We start from the raw sequence: 17,744 nt of genomic DNA, 5'->3' as shown, positions 1-17,744 counted from the left end.
CTTACCAAAATATGTTTACATTCTAAAAACTACAAGTAATGTGAAACCTTCCATTCCCGAGTTTTTTCAATGCTTCAATTGTTTTAAACACACGTCCAAAACGAGTAACGGCAAAAAGTTGTGCTGATTCCAATTAGCTTTTTTACGAAGGAAAATGTACTACTGCTGCGAAAGGCACCAACTATCAAGGCCCTTACACAAGCAAGTTTATCAACAGTCCTGTTTACCAAAGATTTTAAGAAATTAATCGAATAATAGCCCATGACAATGTAACTTTCGAGGATGCTGAGAAAGTGGTCAAGACTTTATTCTTTCAAGATTCTCCCAGAAACTCAAAGGTACACTTTTCTTATATAAGTAAGCAACGGAGACCACCTTAACTGTTTAGTGCTGAAATCATATGATCTTAGAATTATGACTCATCAATGTACACTCAACAAAAGTCGCCACAGTGAAATTTTCGCTTCAGATGAAGCAAATAAGATATCCGATATCAATACATCCATAGTTGACATATCATACACCAAAACTTTAAAACACAGCAAAAAGAAGAACAAAAATAAATTAAACCTCTACACTAGATAGAGGAATTCACTTCGTAACAAAACTTAAAAAAATCATGCCAGATTCCAATCTCATTAACCATACTTTTAAATTTTATCTCATAAATACCTCATCTATGCAATAGGTTTCATCATTCTTCAGTATTCAACTTATTTATTTTCTTTGCTCAATTTTCAGATTATAGTTTTCGTTGAGTTGTATAGTTATCATTGAGACTGGAAGGCTTGATAAAGGAATCGTTTCTTGATTGCTAGTTATAGCTTGTCCGTTTTCGGAAAACAGCAAACAATATCGTGCTATTATGATAAGATCGAAAAAAAGATTCACTTATTGACTGAATTGAAAATCCGTATATTTTTGTAAGAGGCGGAAACCTAACATTGTCAAAAAATTTTAAGTGGAAGCCAAAAATTTAGCCTTTAAGTGCTACGAATTAATTTATATTTTTTTTAAACTTTAAATCAAAAGCATTTCAAGAGTAAGTCATTGATACATTGTGGCATATATGCATGATTTGGTTCTAAGGGATCTTACGGATTGCAGTTGTAATGAAAACGCTTTTGCAAAGCAAGACAATTTCAAGCTTACTGATTTTAGTAGAAGTCAACAAATACGAACAAAAAGGATAACCATACAACCTTTTATTAGAGACAAGTAAAAACTTCCTGAGACCATTTGATAAAAGAAAACAACATGCTGATCTAACATAAAGTTTAATTGGAGTATGACTCGAGGGCTGGCTACTAGAGGTTAGTAGAAAATTTCCGAAGCTATCCTTTTGAAAACCCGAAAATTTGTATAGCCAAAGAAATCAGAAATAGCAGTGGCAGTACATGCTGATACAATTAATGGCGTTTAAAATTGTACTCTATTGCACGATGAATAAAACTTTTCATATAAAAAATGTGAGCAAAATAATCTTGAATAATATAAAATGTCATTACCGTATAGGCCTTACAGATAACACAATTTATTTCTGTACCTTCCACGTTTTAAAACAACATTAATGTATTTTGATAGAACAGAAAGTTTTAGCACCGGTAATAGGTTTATAACATTCTCAGAAGTCTACAATTGTACTTCTAGAATCCAGTATACACCAGACACACTTTCTAAAATAATAGCAGATAATCGTACGAAAAGTGTGGAACATTGATAGTACTCATTAACATACGAGATATTTTAAAATTGTGTATACTAATTTCAGATTTATGACTGATGAATAATTAAGGTTTTAAAAAAGAGAAAACTACATTGTTAAAACCGTGACTGACTTTCACACAAAACATGTCTAAAATCAATGATGCTTACAGTTTAAAAAAAACTGTTAAGGAGACTCGCATATCTCTAATGTTGATTACGTTGATTTATGAGGCTCTTTTAAACGTATGAATGTACCATGTTTAATATCAAAATAAAATAGTCAGCAATGTGCATTTTTGAGGTAACAGCAAATGTACTAAGTATGCATATTAATAAAAACGATGATAATTTTACTTCGAAACTTTAAAGCTAACCAACTTTGGATATTCTTTTCATCGTATCTCTCAGAGTACGTGCCACACTAAAGTTATAACAACGAAAATTACTTATAAGAGTTTGCAGTTTTTATCTCTCTTTGTTAACTTACTATTCGTAGAATTAATATTCTCATTAACTACTTACTTTCCTCATACGTAAATTTTTAATGATAACAATTTTTTCAAACAGTAAGCATAATTAATTTTATACACAAGCTTGTTAGTACCCAATAACCCTTTTTTAAGTGCTTAATAATTTATCAGTCGTAAATCTTAAATTAGTATACATGATTTTAAAATAATTTTAAAATATCTTGTATGTTAATGAGTACTATCAATATTCCACAATTTTCTAAGAGAATGAGATATTATTTTGGAAAGTGTGCCAGGTATGTACTCGCTACTAAAAATAAAATAGTGGGCTTCTGAGAAATTTACAAATCCATAACCAGTGCTAAAACTTTCTATTCTATCGAAAAACATAAATAAAGTTTTTAAATGTGGAAAGTGCAGAAATAATTTATGTTACCTGTAGGTCTATACAATAATGGCCTTTTTACTATTCAAGATTATTTTATTCACACAGGATTATTATCGCACAATAGAGTATAATTTTAAATGCTATTAATTGTATTAGTATGTACTGCCACTGCTATTTCTGATTTCTTTGACTATAGAAATTTTCGAGTTTTCAAAAGGATAGCTTCGGAAATTTCCTGCTAATCTCTAGCAGCAGATTTTTTAGCCATGATTCAATGAAACTTTATCGTAGGTCAGCATATTATTTTTTTTGTCAAGTGTCAAGTTAGTGAGCTTGGAAAGATTTCATTTAGCAGAAAAATTGTTAAGACAAAAATCACCAATTAAAATATAACAGTAATTTACTTCTCTCTATGTATATGTATGTATAACGGTGGGGCTCCACCCCAACGCTTCGAACGCCAACCCTCATTTCCTCATGATCATCTGATATTAATCCCATCAATTTTGTATAAAAATATGTACTAGCTCAAGAAGCATACAATACACAGATCATAATCTTCATCCCCTTAATTCGAAATCAAAATCAAAAACAAGGTAGATGAAAGGTGATAAGGAAATTACTACTAGTTGGTTTTTATTCAGATATTGACACAGATGACGAAGATGAAGAGTATCTTGGCAACCATAAATAATATTGATGAAAACACCCCTAAAAGTGATATGATTAAGTGTACAGTAACTCGAAATTCAAAATTCTAATCTGCCTGGTGTATCATCAAATAATTCCCTGGGGGATAAGTTCACTCCCAAGTACAAAAAATTTATAGAAATTAAAGTTTAAACATTTATTGTGATCGCTACCTTAAATTTGTTTTTCTGAGTTAATTGTATAAAATAAGTTAAGTTAAAGTTTTTAAAATTCTTGAAATCACATAATAGACTTATTTAAGAAAAATAAACCGTACTTCAAAGATTTGATAAATCACGTCATGTCACAGTTATTTTTATGACGCATCATTTTGCACTATCTCACACTACGCTCACTCGGCCAACTCGATTCGAGTTTAAACTATTATCATTTTCTCGGTCATAGTATCTCCTTGATCTACAATTCTTACAGTTGTGTCCAGCCAAGTAACAATAGTTGCAAGAATTCTTTTTACATTCCCGTACAAAATGACCCAGTTTATCACAATTATGACAATAACGATTTGGCTTCCTATCTTTATTGTTAGGGTGGTTATATACGTGATTGTATTCATGATTATTGTTGTGGTCATAATTGTGATTGTTATTACGATAATTGTTACGATAGTCATCACTACGACTGGTTTTATGATCGTTAGTGGAATAAGGAGTTTATTTGTTGTTATTCCTGGGATTAGTCGATACAGAAGGTTCTCCTGTAGAAAGTTTTTTTTACAAATTAATAAAGTCATAAGAATGACGGTGTCAAAATTTAAAGGAACAAGGATATCTAGGAACCGAGTAATTAGTATTATTATCAAGCCAATTTTCACATGTAAGCTTATGGGCTGTCGTCTTTTTGATCACTTCTGTTGCATTTATCTCATATATTAACAACGAACATTTGACGAAAATTTTACCAATGATAAAAAAATATCTCACAATCGTATTCAATTTTATTAACATCTCGAGGGTACTGGTGAGAGAAGAAATTATATAATAAGCATTGTAAAAACTACTAATGGTTATGTTTTCATAGGAGAGCCAGAGAGACACACGACTTACCAAACTACTTCCTTAAACGTTTGTTTGTCTCCTAAAAAGACCAAGTTCATCAAATTCTCACATGATCCTAAAGCCATTAGCAACACTTAAGAGGTAAATGTACCAAACGTTGGCCATCTTAGTAGACCAATTTCTAAAGTATTCCATAATTATAAAAAAAAAGTAAAATTTCAAGTCCTAATAGGTATTATTTCATAGTTATAACACTATTTTAAGCTGTACCAAAAAAAAATAATTTTTTGCATGCACAGAAAAAAAGCTTTTATTTCTTATTGGACATGATGGAATGTCCCAATTCTTGGCCACTGTAGAAAAAACTTGTCCCAGTGGCCGAAACTTTAAGTCCCAATAACTGGCCAGTCGTATGAATTGCACGCAATTAACATTGGCCAGTTATTAGGACACACTAAAAGTGAGGTTACGTTGACAGATGTCCCAAAGCCACTTCACCAAAATCACTTTATAGAAACACTTTTTTCTTATTTCCTGATTAAAGTATTATTAAGATAACTATTAACAATCAAATTAATATAATTTTTAAGCGTGAATATTAATAAAAATATATTTTACAGCTGCAAAAATTCGTGCGACTCATAAAATTGTGATTGTGTCCAGTCTTTGGGACCAATTTGTTGGTGGCCAAGCATTGGTACATTTACCTTATCTGCAGTAGATACTGTCAAATACCTGGGACTCACCCTGTATAATAAACTGTTATCTGAAATTAACACCTACAAAATATTTCTGGAAACGCTTCCAAACTAATAAACATCATGAAAGCACCATATATGTATATATACCATTCTATAAGATCTACTTTATGATACTCTGTTTACCTGGCCTACCCCTATAATCGAGCTCTTCTCAATAAAATTCAAAATATTCAAAATCAATATATAGTTTACACTGAAATGGCCGAAACGTTGTAACAGAATTATAATTTTTTATATCGCCCACAAGAAGCTTGTTGTTATTAATGATCTATCATCAGAATCATATAACCTACATTAACAGATAATGTAGGTTGTAATTAACTTGATAATAAATACAAAATATTCATCTTATTTTGCATAAACACAATTAAAGTATCTACTGTTATGGTCATATTTGATATGAAGTTATAGCAATGTGCGCGTTTTGGCTCATCTGCTAACAACTGCTCTTTGAATTAGTCGGGGACGCAATCGCAATATTTATCGAGGCATAAATTTAGAACTAGCTCGTATTTTTAGAGTTCAAAACTTAATTCTTTTAATTTCGAAATGAATGTTGTTAACATTATTTACAATACTATGCCAACTAAAGCTGACTGAAAGATACTAGCTAGTTCTACGCCTACAACACGCACAAATGGTGTGAATACTTTTTTAACTTTGACTTTAGTGGGAAAAGCGACATGAGTCCTGGCTTCGTTTCGCGGTATCTTCGCAATTGATGTGGCAAACTAAGGATGTCCAAATTGATCAATAATATTTAATTTTCAATATTTAAGCTAACAATGAACCATCAAAATTCATAAGATTTGTCATTTATTTATTCCGCATTGCATTAAAAAAAATTTAAGTCCTCTTAGATAAAATGGGCTGTAAGCACTTTTCAATTCCTGGCCATATCTGGTCGGTGGATGGACCAACAAATTCATGTACGATGCCTCGCTTATCATAGTACTGAATTACTGGTTTCGTCATAGTGACATATTCTTGAAGCCTATGCTGAACTATTGTCGGCTGGTCGTCGGTACGCTGACAAAGTGGTTCACCTGTAACATCATCTTTTCCCTAAAAAAAAAAATTTTAATAATTACAAAACCGATTTTTTTAATCAAAAGCTTTAGGTAACTTACCTCAATTTTTGGATCGTTGAATCCGATGTTGTAAACACGACCGCTTGGTAAGTGTGTCCAGCGATTTTTCAAGCGCTCCAAAATCACTGAGTCTGGCACCACGAGATTGATAACCAGAGTAACCGGAAGAATGGACTCTAAGATTTGCGCTTGTGTCAGTGTTCTTGGAAATCCTATTGAGTTAAAGTTATTATCCTTATTTGTGTTTAATCTTTTTTATTTTTGACAGTTATTTAAAGTGTTACTAGTAAAAAAAAAAAATACAGTTCGAACTATTCAAGGTAATTTTTGTTCTCACGGCACGTGTTGCGATGTCATTTTTACACCAAGAAAAAAATGACGAAACTGTGACAGTATACCAAGAGATAACTTATCATTTATGGTCCTCTTACTAAGTCTACTTTAAATCACTACTTTACATGAGCAGTTATCTAAAATAGCGCAGCCTACCAGTGCTGGATAATAGAATCCATAAATTTCTTAGCGAGACATTTTTTTTTACTTCAAAGATGTAAAAAAAAAAAAAAAGATTAACGAAGTTTGCGGATTATACTTAAATTCGGTGGGTCTCTGAGATTTGGTAACGAGACGTAGTAAAATTACGGAACAAGCTATGTACTCATGTTATTTAGCACAACCACGTTTCCCATGCAAGTGGTGCTGTTTCATATAGCTGCATACAGAGAATAGTTTATATCCTGAGCTAGTTGTAATGGTACACTCTTATTGTGTATTCATTAGTATTCACTCTGTAAATATCATCACTTAATTAAAAAAAAAATAAATAAAAATTTGAAACATTAACCCCTAACGTATGAATGTCTTCAGAAGTAAGCAATATACATGTTTAAGTTATGTGAACACGAATGTGAAAAAACCAATAACCACAAGGACAGCTCTACAATGCTGCGTAATTGAAATATAAAACTTGAAGATTTTGCGATTAAAATTTTTTCCGCATTAACTAAAAAATTTTTCAATTTAGATAAAAGTCTATATAAAAGTGAACGTTCTAAAAAATATGCCCAAATGTTTGTATCATGTTTCGCAACCAAATCTTAGAGCATAAGCAAATTTAAGATGTTTTCTAATAAATGTAAAAATAGAAAAATTATGTATTTGTAAACGTAAATATTTGTGTATTAGATACAACGAAGTTGTTCAAAATAAAATTCTACACAGGATCTTAACTACGAATTCCTGAATGCTTTACAAATTTTCAAATAGTTGAAGCTGTAATAAATTTTGGTTTCTACTAAAAATTCATTGAATTCAAGTATTGAAACTTTTTAGTTTCCAATATATATATATATATTAGGAAATCCACGAATAATATACCGTTTTTTCTTCTATTATAATAAAAAAAAAATTTCAAAAAAAAATATCACTGAAACCCGTGTTCAAAATTTGTTCCTCATAGTACATTGCTTTACGAGTAAAATGAGCCTAGTTTCAAGGGTGTGACTCAAAAAAATTTTTTTCATTAAAACGAGGGACAAAAACGTTGTACTTATTGTGGATTTTCTCATATAAACATACGCTGACTCCTTATACCTAATTGCTAAGACAGTCTTGTTGAAAAAAAAAATTGATAAAACACACTGAAGTTTCAAGGACAAGTGATTAAAAACACTTACTATCACACATTAAAATCCAGCTCAGCATGATCCATTGATGTTAATTTTTTGCAAAAATTGCCTTGATAGTACACGATAAAACAAAAATCAGGTGATTTTAGTCAGTATTATTTAAAAAAACTCACATTTAAGACTATACTTACTATACCGTGGATTGCTGTTAATCATGATTATTAGATTGTTAAAGGAATCAAGATGACAATTAAAAAAAAATCATTTATTTCAGCAAACTCATTTATTTGTTCCCTTATTAAAAATTGAATTAAAATTTTCGGTGTGGCAAAAACGTACTCCTAAATAATTTTTTGGCCTATAATCGTACAAAATTTGTGCTCTAAGAAATAACTATTGTCCTACATATAAGCATGTATTAGTTAGGTATAAGCGTTACAAAGAAAAACCTAACGGCCTATTTATATACGCCTACTTGATACTTTTCACGAATGTCTATACATGTGAACACAAAATTTTTGTATTTATCTATATACTACAAGAGCGTCACCAGGTAATAACCCAAGGGGGGGGTGCAATATAAAAGAAAAAATAGTACATTAAGAATGGGTTTTCACGCATACAATAATTTCGAAAAACATTTTTAGTACAAGAAAAGTTTTTAAAAAGTCATAAATATTTAAAGAAAGTTAATTAAAGCATAATCTTTTGGGGATTTTTTTTACTTCGTGGACAACTTTATCAATGAAAGTCTGACTGTTGTCAAAATTGGAATTATTTTTTAATTAGTCTATCTACATATTTTCAGTGCAAAAGTATACTGAAAGAACCACCAATCAAAAAAAGCATCCTACACATTGTTTAGTAATTAAAACTGTATCAGAAATAATGACTACTAAATGCTTGGTAAAATAAATTCTGACTCTGTTTTGCTTGATATGTAAAACTCGATCATTATTTCGCTCTGAATACATTAAACTTTTTATGAAATCTTGTGTGTGTGTGTGTGTGTGTGTATGTGTATGTATGTATGTGTGTGTGTGTGTGTGTATATATATATTCGACATCAGTATTCAATATGATTTGATACTTGCTTAAATAATTAAATAAAGGGCAGTTGACTCGAACCCCCCTCCTTAGTGACACCCCTTGTCCATACACGGCAACTATCGCGTATGTTACTTATCCGTTATAATCTAACATAATGCATGATTGACTCGATTCGTTTGTCTCGGAAATTCTTATACAATATGTTATGTATTGTCTATAACGTAGTGTCAACAACAGCAATATAAATTCCATATTGCAATAGCTACTTGTCGAATCGCGATATCACAGTTACATGCTCTTATTAGGAAAGAGGAACAAGTATCTAAGAAACTGCAACTAAGGTATACCTATGTGGCTGTTAAGCCATAATTCCTTCAAAATTATTTTGCAAAAGGCCGTAACTTCGATTAGGTACCATATTAGATCACACCTAGTGGTAATCGATGTATCCCGTAGACGGAAAGAAGAAAGCATCAGGAAGCATAGAGTAGAAAAAGGAAGCTTAACATTTATTTGTTTACCTTTATAATCGATGAAAAAGCTTTTTGCACCCTCTATCTAGGTATACTAAACAATGATAAGCTGCTGCTTTATGATATCTGCTTTCCACTATAAATAGGGTCCATAAGTTTCTGGATCAGAGAAATTACCAAACCTTTTATGAAAACTTATGGAACGAATCGATTTCCATGGATTTTAAATGTATAAGTATATGTGTGAGGACCCTATTACTATAATCTATAAGTGTATTGGGTAAAACTGTAAATTAGACCCGTAAGGTAAGCCAACTAAGCGAAATGCTGAAAATAGCGTGCTGTAACGAAGTGAAAAGCCGTAACGAGCATTGTATCTAACAATCATCGCATTGGCGCACTGACTTTGTAACATAATTACTGTGACTTTGGTCATGTATGTGTCAACAACATGTATTCGTAAACAATCATTTTGCATAAGGAAACGCATTGATTACATGTGATAAATCATCCATAAATATTCTAGCTACGAATTATTTTTCTTGTACATAAAAATTTAAAATTATAACGCAGCAGTAAAAATTTGTAGCATAACACTCCACTAACTATCGAACTTTAACTTGCTCTATCATCGTTAATTTTTGTTAATAAAAAAAAAAAACACGCGTTTTTATTTTTACTTTTTCATAATTAAATCTGCCGTATGGATCAAATGGAGTATGGATGTGTGCACAACCTCATTAAAAATACAAGTATGGCCATTTACTATCAGAATGGAAACAACTCTTGGTACCCTTTTTCGTTTTAGCTAAGTTCTAAGTTTTCTGACTGTACGTGTCCAATAGAAACCATTTCTTTATCACGTCTCTGTATTCGCGTATTGTGCAACCCGTTCTCTGATCATTGGCCATATGCTGTCGGTCGTGCTGCCAGCAAATGATTCGAGAACGTTCAGCTTTCCGTAATAATCGATCACTGGCTTTGTCTTCATCGCGTACTCCTTAAGACGAGCTTTGACTATCTCCGGCTGGTCGTCGGCTCGTTGAACCAGGGACTCACCAGTCGTATCGTCTTTTCCCTGATAAATGGATATTTTATGAAGAATGAATTTTGATGGATGAAAAAAAAGGGGGGAAAAAAAATATCGTCCCGAGTCCGCGGGGAAGAATGGAAATTTGTTCTCACCGGTACTTTCGGATCGTTGAATCCGATATTGTAAATTCGACCACTGGGTGCGTGTATCCAGCGGTTTTGAATGCGCTCGAGTATAACCGAGTCAGGAACATCGACGTTGATCACGAGGGTCACCGGCTGTATTTTTTGCAATGCCTCAGCTTGTGACTTTGTGCGGGGGAAGCCTATATTATTAATGAAAAAAAAAATGATACATCGTGTTTTTTGCACGACAATCAACTGACTTTGAAAGTGGTTTTAGTTGATGTTACGATTAATAAAAAACAACAATGACACAAAATTGAAAAAATAAGTCATGCAAACGCTTTTCGATAACTAGAGAACAAAAATAAATTTTTTGCAAGTTCTCGGAGAATTTCAAACAAGGGCAAACAAAAATAAACTGAGTGATGTTTTGAAAATTTGCTTGAATTTAGTGATATTTTTTATTATAAGTAATTTTGTGCTACTACTTTTCACAGTAGACCAGTTTTGATGTCAAGTACAGCATTACGTTTCATCGTTAATTTTTCAACACCCAACCATCAACAGAATCATATAATTCTCACTCAAATATTGAGACTAGATTTTCGTACGAAAAGGTTATATAGTTGAAAGAATTTGGAAATAAAAATTTTGAAGCATGAATAGGAAATTCGAACGCCAGCCCTATCTACGATCATCAGGAGAGATCTCATAAAAAGTAGCAGTACTTAAAAAAAAAAAAAATTAAAAATCATTTTTACAGTATTCAAAGTTGCCTCGGTGGTATTACCAGTAGACTGGTGAATCGAAAAACACATCTTTTAAAGTATTTTATGTCTATTTCTTAAAAATGAAATACATTTTTCAAATTCCCAGGTAAGATATCAGATGAGTTCTCACCTGAGAATTAAAAAATGTATTTCGTTTTTAAAATATAAATTATAAAGCTAAAACTTTTCTCACTCATTTAACAATTTAAAAAAAAAAGATTAATTGCTCTTACAAGTTTTTTCCAGTGTAAACTGACTTCGATTTTTAAATGTATGTCTCTTATTCTTTTTTTTGGGCACTCACAAAAATTCGTCAATTTCCTTTATTTTAATTCATTTATTTCGAAAAAATGGCAGAAAATTTTTAATGCTGAAAACGCCATCACGAATCAAGAAACTTAAATAATTCGTTTTCAATAAAAATGTTACTTGACTCGTTTTTTCCGTCGGACAGTAAAATGTGCCGCTGTAAAAGTGAGGTCTCACATCTGGACTGGCCCACTGTGAGCAGCGATAACACACAAATTTAACAACCTTAAATTTAACATAAAAAAATAAAAAAATAAAATAAATAAACTAAACTGGGGAAAGTCCGTAAAGACGATTAGGAAATTTAACATAAAAAAATAAAAAAATAAAATAAATAAACTTAACTGGGGAAAGTCCGTAAAGACGATTAGGATAACTTTTGTTTGCCTTCGATTGCCATTCACGGTATGTATATTATGTTTTAAATTGCAGCAATTTGTCAAATTTACCATCCAAAAGCCAACTGCGACCATTCAGAGTATGGATTTCTTCGTTTATAAGGGATATCATGGTTTTATCTGGTACCAAATGTCCAGAATCCAAGTACTTTTTTACTTCCTTTCCCAGAACTGGAACAAAAAAAAATTATTTTAAATCCCAACGTTTGTCAAAAAAGTATACAAATATCTTTAAAAAGGGGCAATGGGAGCAATTAACGCGCCGGTCGTGGTCGATTTCATCGTCCGTAAATCGCTAGACTATCTAATCAAAGTAACGATTGTGTAACGAACGAATTAATATTTAAGCGTCATCAATATTAAGCGGATTCATTTTGTAAGTGGTTCATGAAAAAGCACCAATAAATTTAACAAAATTAATACTAACTGAACAATGGCAAAAACCTACCGGTCTGTTGGGCAACATGAAACCTAAGTTTGTCGCCACTTGATATATGAGTGATGTTGAACTGTTTGGCGATGCGAGCCGATATAGTGCCTTTGCCGGAACCAGGTGCTCCTAAAATGACAGCCCTAAAGGCTGCTTTAGCGCCATTGGTCACTCCAACCATGGTAACTGCCTTGTCCTCGGCCTTTTCGATAACCGCTTCCTCTTCGGCTTGGCTGATGTCCGATCTTTTTGCCAGATAATGCTACATTAGCTTTGTTTCTCAGTTTAATTGAAATGTGCCGTCTCAATTTATGTATTTTATTTATTTCGCAACAAAAAAATACCAATAATGAAACTGAATTAATCCCCAAACACTGTGAGTTCATCAGATGTTAAGTGTGTACAATAAGTTTGATTGTAAAGCTGAATTAATTTTTCAGGTAAATTAGAAAAAAAAGCAAATTTTTTTACGCCACTTTGCGATAAATCGGCTCAAAAACGATACATCATGAAAAACAGCTGTAGCCTCGTATAAACTGATTACACTATTTTAAAAAAAGGCCCTTGGACGTAATATAGTTAATAACACAGTAAAATAAAATCAGCGAGATATTCAATCGAGCAATGAATATCCAAGCTCTCAATCCCGACAACAACTGGGTACTCCAAGTACGCGATAAAATTCTCACGCAATCCACCAAAACGCGCGCGCAGCGATACATCGGAGAGCGCGCCACAAGTGGGTAATTATCGGACTTTTCCTTGCACGCGTCTGTATATAATATATAATCTAATCGCATATATATATAAACGAGACGGAAAAAGGGGGGGCGAAAATATACGTAATACACGGAACACCAAGAGCATGACCTTGTCTCTCGTTTCTCGCTCGTCTCGAACTGTGACTGATAGTGCACGCATCGCGCCGCAAATCTATATATAAGTCCCGGACTTTGGTACCCGATCGAGGACAGCAAGAGTATAAAAATGAAAAATCTTGATTTCGCTTCGCTAAAAGATGATCGGACGCTGTTGTTGAAACTCGTATTTTTTATTTTTTTTTTTTTATTTTCGTTGACACTCGGATGTAGTACGTAAATAGACGCGTTTCTGCATTTAAGTAACAAACATAACTTTGTGTCAGTAATTATAAGTTACGCCATTAAAAATGAACATACTCTTGTTTCGTGTGTCGGTGTCCGATTATCACACTGTATTTGTAATCACAAGCTTCAATTTTATCTTAATTAAAACTCGAAATACGTCGATAATAATCAAATTCGATTAAAAATCGAATACTGTGTGCAATTATGTGTATGCGATACAAAAAATTTAGAAAACACTTTGGATTACGAATTGTAAACTCCGAGAAACTCTGCGTTAAACTGCACATTAATATTTTTTATATTGATGCTGGGCTCGTTTCCAACCGAATGCGCCCCACTCTCGGATGTGTTATCGCACACAGAATTCTTTAAAATCCCTCTTTTTCGTAACGAAAACACGTGACCCCACATGATTTTATCGTCAAGCTATATTGATTTGCAAAAAATGACGTAACAAGCCAAATTGATTACACTGGTACATGTGGCGAAAAAATGAACATGGAAACTGGTAATTTCTCATCTTTGATTGTCACGGTAAACTGTTGTAGTCAACCACAGTAAAACATTCCATTTTATACGCACGTGTGTCCACTTGGAAAAAAAAATTTAGAGCCACATGTGACTGGAGCTTTTATTAAAAGATCAAAGGTATTGACGACAGAAAAAAAAGTATTTATTTTAAGCACGAAACGAATTCACATTTAAAAATATACCCTTGTCTCTCGGTCAAGTCACATCCATCGAAATGCGATTTAGTAAATAAATAAGAACAGCAGCAACATAGGAGCTCTGATCGCGCACGATCGTCGAGAGCGACTAAACCGAGCCACGTATTTTTTCGTTGGATACATGCTGAACGTAGATATACACCTATACATACCTACGAGAGTATACTAGAGGTGGTAGCTATAGCCGACCCATCCACAATTGACATTACCAATATAATAGTGCATCATATACAAATTAATTTCCCACCAAGTGTATATAATAGGTATGAACATAAATCAGAACAAAGTGCAGAACATTTTTTCTACGGCTTTTCGTGAAATGATCCATATATATATAGTGCTTAAAGAGTAATTAAGTTGTAATGAGTCGATCGTGAAATCCCCCCTTCCCGTGAGCAATCGAAGTGTGTTAAAATGATATTACAAATATGTAAGTGGAGGGGATTGAATGTAAGTGGCTTTTATACTCGATGGCCGAAAAGCTTGTGTTCGTCGCGAGCTTGTTACTATCGAGCGAATGGCTGTAGAAAAGTAACGACAATGCGATACTCTGCTATAACATTCAACTCCTCCCCACCGCGTAACTTCGCGTTTTTATACTCTCTGTATGATTAATGATGGAAAATAAAGTTATTTAGTATCTGTATCTGCATCACTGTTACCTGCTCATATTGTGTACAAAAAAAAATAAATGTCGACAATCCACGCGAGAATAAGCACAGCTCAGGATCGGTAAAAAAAAGACAACTCACGCGTCAAGTACAACTTGTGCTCCCGATCTAAAATGTAATAATGACTCGCTATCGTAGTTTACGTCTTGAAAATAATGAAAAAAACGTTTTCGACGATATTAGTGATCGCGATTGAATTAAAATCAATAAATGAACCATCGAACGCACTTCAAATTATTATTACGTCAAAATGAAAATTCAAAACAATGTATCGCCTCAATTAAACGATGCTCGTGGTCTTTATTTTGCCTTGGCAAGTCATGCTAGTCTTCGTTATGTATCTATATGGGACGCATTTTTTCAGATAACCGTATTGGCTTGGCTTTTTTTGCATTAACATGAGTTAAATTAATTTTTGTACAGAGTGTCTATATAATATTAAAATCGTGATGGGTGAGTGTTCACTGTTTCAGCTTTAGAAATGATGTCGCTCCCGTAACAGTAAAATTTTAGGTGATCTTAGCACTGACCTGCATTGTTTGTTAATTGATTTTCTTCGCCGATTAGTTATTACCTTGACAGTACTGTATTTTTTATTGCGATCCGAGTAAATACTTATAACTGGCAAAGACCGTCTAACGTTATACTTCAATACAGATAGAGACTGCCAATTGACACTGCCAATCTACGGCTATTTGTACCAGAATCTGGCAGAGCTTTTCAAAGTTTAGCAACGTCAAACAAATTTCAGCAACGTTTTTTAAAAGTTAAGGAAAATTTGGCAGAGTTACGAAAAAATGATGTAAAAATAACCGATTGCACAGATCAAAACTGCTTGAAATATAATAATGTTATATTGAATATTAAAATAGTCATACAAAAATATGAAATATTATAACGTTCTATGATAATGTGATTTTATACAATATAAAAATTTAACATAATAATCGGTAACACGTGTTATGAACAGTAAAATTAACTTGACTAAAATAAGCATTAGAATTGTTATTTTTATGTACTGATCATAACAGTCGTTTGCGTCATGGGGGGCCTATTTCTTCAAAGGCCATCACTTATACACTGTTTTTCGTAACAGTGTGCGGAAAATGGGTTGTTTCTACATTATTTTTAGTGTAAAAAATAAAATTTCCCACACTGTTTATGAAAAAAGTGTGCTAAACAAATTTTCTGGTGTGCAGAAAATGATTATTTTTCCAGTGTGTGAAAAATTATTTTTATTTTTCAGAGTACGGAAAATTATTTTTCCACCCTCGGGTGGTTTTGGGAGGCTAGTACTTCCTCGGGCGAAAAAGCAGTTTTCCGGAACTCGTTCGAAAAGTCTCCTTTACGAACCTCGCTTTCGGCTCGGGCCGCAAACCTCTCGGTTCGCAAACAGAGACTTTTCAAACTCGTAGGAAAACTACTATTCCGGTATGTGGCAAAGATTTTTTATTTCCAGTGTGCGGAAAACATTTTCTAGAGTGCGGAAAACATTTTTTACTGTGCCAGAATTGTTTTTCTGTGTGTGGAAAAGATTTTGCCAAAAAAAACTTTTTTTTGTAAAAGTTACTAAAATTTCGAAAATCTTAAATAAATCTTAAATCACATTATTTGAAGTATTTAAAATGCGAAATATGACACGAACAATGTGAAATTCAATACAAATAATTCGCACAGGCTGTTTTTTTTACTATATAACCTGTAACAAATTATATTCTGTTTAATTTTTAATTGCAATATCCAGTAGTATAATTTTAAATTATTTGTATAGGATGGTAGATTTTTTAAATTAAATTCTAAAGTATTGATAAAATTGAGTGTATGAATGGTTTTAAAAAATGCAAATGGAATTTTTTTTTTAAGAACGATCATTCTATTCTTTTGCAGTCAGGCGGGTGGATTCGTTATACACATATAAAAGCACAATAACTAACATTAAAAAAACAAACTATAAGCATTTTCATCAAGCAAATTATGTAATTCCACAGGCAAAACTAAGAAAAAATAAACACAACATTGTCGTCATTGTCGTGTAATATACTTACTCATAGTGCAAAACATAAGCACAATAATATGCGATTGTTGTCGATATCTCGTTTGGGGTGAAAAAGTAATTAGTGTGCCATGCAATCATCAATGTGACCAATCCAATGATAAATCCAATCGAGCAGTGATGTCGTATGCTTCGTGACATTATTTTCATTTTCATATACTTTTGCTGGTTTTCTTTTTTTTTCGTTCTGATTCCTATAATATACCTGCAGTTAAACGTTTACGAAATTTTTAAATAAGGCTGTATCGAACAACATGCTTCGCGCTCGGCCACTTGTCGCATGTATATACAAAGTTGCTTTCTCTCGCTGTGAACATCCGAGCGTTGTTTGTGATTGAAAAAAACCTATTTAACAATTTTTGTCGGAAAATTTCCAGCGAGAAAGTTCTTCCACTTGATCTTTCTATGCAAAATTTCACATTAAAGTATTGAGTTAAATGAATTTAGAAGTCATTTTGAGAAAAAAAAATTCGTTACTGACCGGCCGATGGAGGTACATTAGAAGACAGTAGGACAGCACATACTACACTTGCACAGCGCATTTTTTTAAAAATGACTTCTAATATCTGTTTAACTTAATATTTTAATGTGAAACTATGCATAGACATTCGAAAGATCAAGTGGCACAAATTTCTCGCTGAAAGTTTTCCGACAAAAATTGTAAAACAGGTTTTTTTCAATCACCAACAACCCTCGGATGTTCACAGCGAGAGAACAACTTTGTGTGTATATATATACACGCACATGCGAAAAGTGGCCGAGCGCGGAGTTATTCGATCCAGCCTTTCATATATTGATCAAGTATGAAACAAAAGAAAAAAATCATGACTAATTATCATTTTTTATA

The 17,744-nt window shown here is 32.7% G+C and overlaps 1 protein-coding gene across 5 annotated transcripts; it reads right to left on the bottom strand.

The window, feature by feature from the left end:
• Positions 1-5,861: 5,861 nt before the first annotated feature.
• On the bottom strand, positions 5,862-17,037 carry Ak3 (Adenylate kinase 3). 5 transcript variants are annotated; one of them, XM_023391303.2, is made up of 5 exons: positions 16,890-17,037; positions 12,358-12,584; positions 11,961-12,080; positions 6,163-6,335; positions 5,862-6,097 (listed from the first exon to the last, which is right to left on the bottom strand). In XM_023391303.2, the coding sequence occupies exons 1-5, from the start codon at positions 16,976-16,978 to the stop codon at positions 5,879-5,881; spliced, it is 828 nt and encodes a 275-aa protein (XP_023247071.2). In that variant the 5' UTR covers positions 16,979-17,037; the 3' UTR covers positions 5,862-5,878. The 5 variants fall into 5 exon arrangements, with proteins under 5 accessions (XP_023247071.2, XP_014214387.2, XP_014214389.2 ...); XM_014358901.3 differs by lacking the exons at positions 5,862-6,097; positions 6,163-6,335 and adding exons at positions 8,771-10,352; positions 10,460-10,632; XM_014358903.3 differs by lacking the exons at positions 5,862-6,097; positions 6,163-6,335; positions 16,890-17,037 and adding exons at positions 8,771-10,352; positions 10,460-10,632; positions 14,159-14,248.
• Positions 17,038-17,744: the final 707 nt, after the last annotated feature.

Source organism: Copidosoma floridanum, unplaced genomic scaffold (genome assembly GCF_036245765.1).
Source record: "Copidosoma floridanum isolate Cflo_tuat_1 unplaced genomic scaffold, Cflo_Japanese_pri ptg000021l, whole genome shotgun sequence".
Taxonomy (NCBI): domain Eukaryota; kingdom Metazoa; phylum Arthropoda; class Insecta; order Hymenoptera; family Encyrtidae; genus Copidosoma; species Copidosoma floridanum.
The sequence above is the reverse complement of the archived record's forward strand: the minus strand, read 5'-3'. Positions and strand labels throughout refer to the sequence as shown.

What these genes read in the sequence shown, in the direction of transcription:
- Ak3 (XM_023391303.2), bottom strand. Translation starts at nt 16,978, where the DNA reads ATGATTGCATGGCACACTAATTACTTTTTCACCCCAAACGAGATATCG. An exon ending in GCTTATGTTTTGCACTATGA is followed by an intron (nt 12,585 to 16,889) that starts GTAAGTATATTA and finishes TCTGGCAAAAAG; the next exon opens with ATCGGACATCAGCCAAGCCG. An exon ending in TCGCAGTTGGCTTTTGGATG is followed by an intron (nt 6,336 to 11,960) that starts GTAAATTTGACA and finishes TTAACTCAATAG; the next exon opens with GATTTCCAAGAACACTGACA.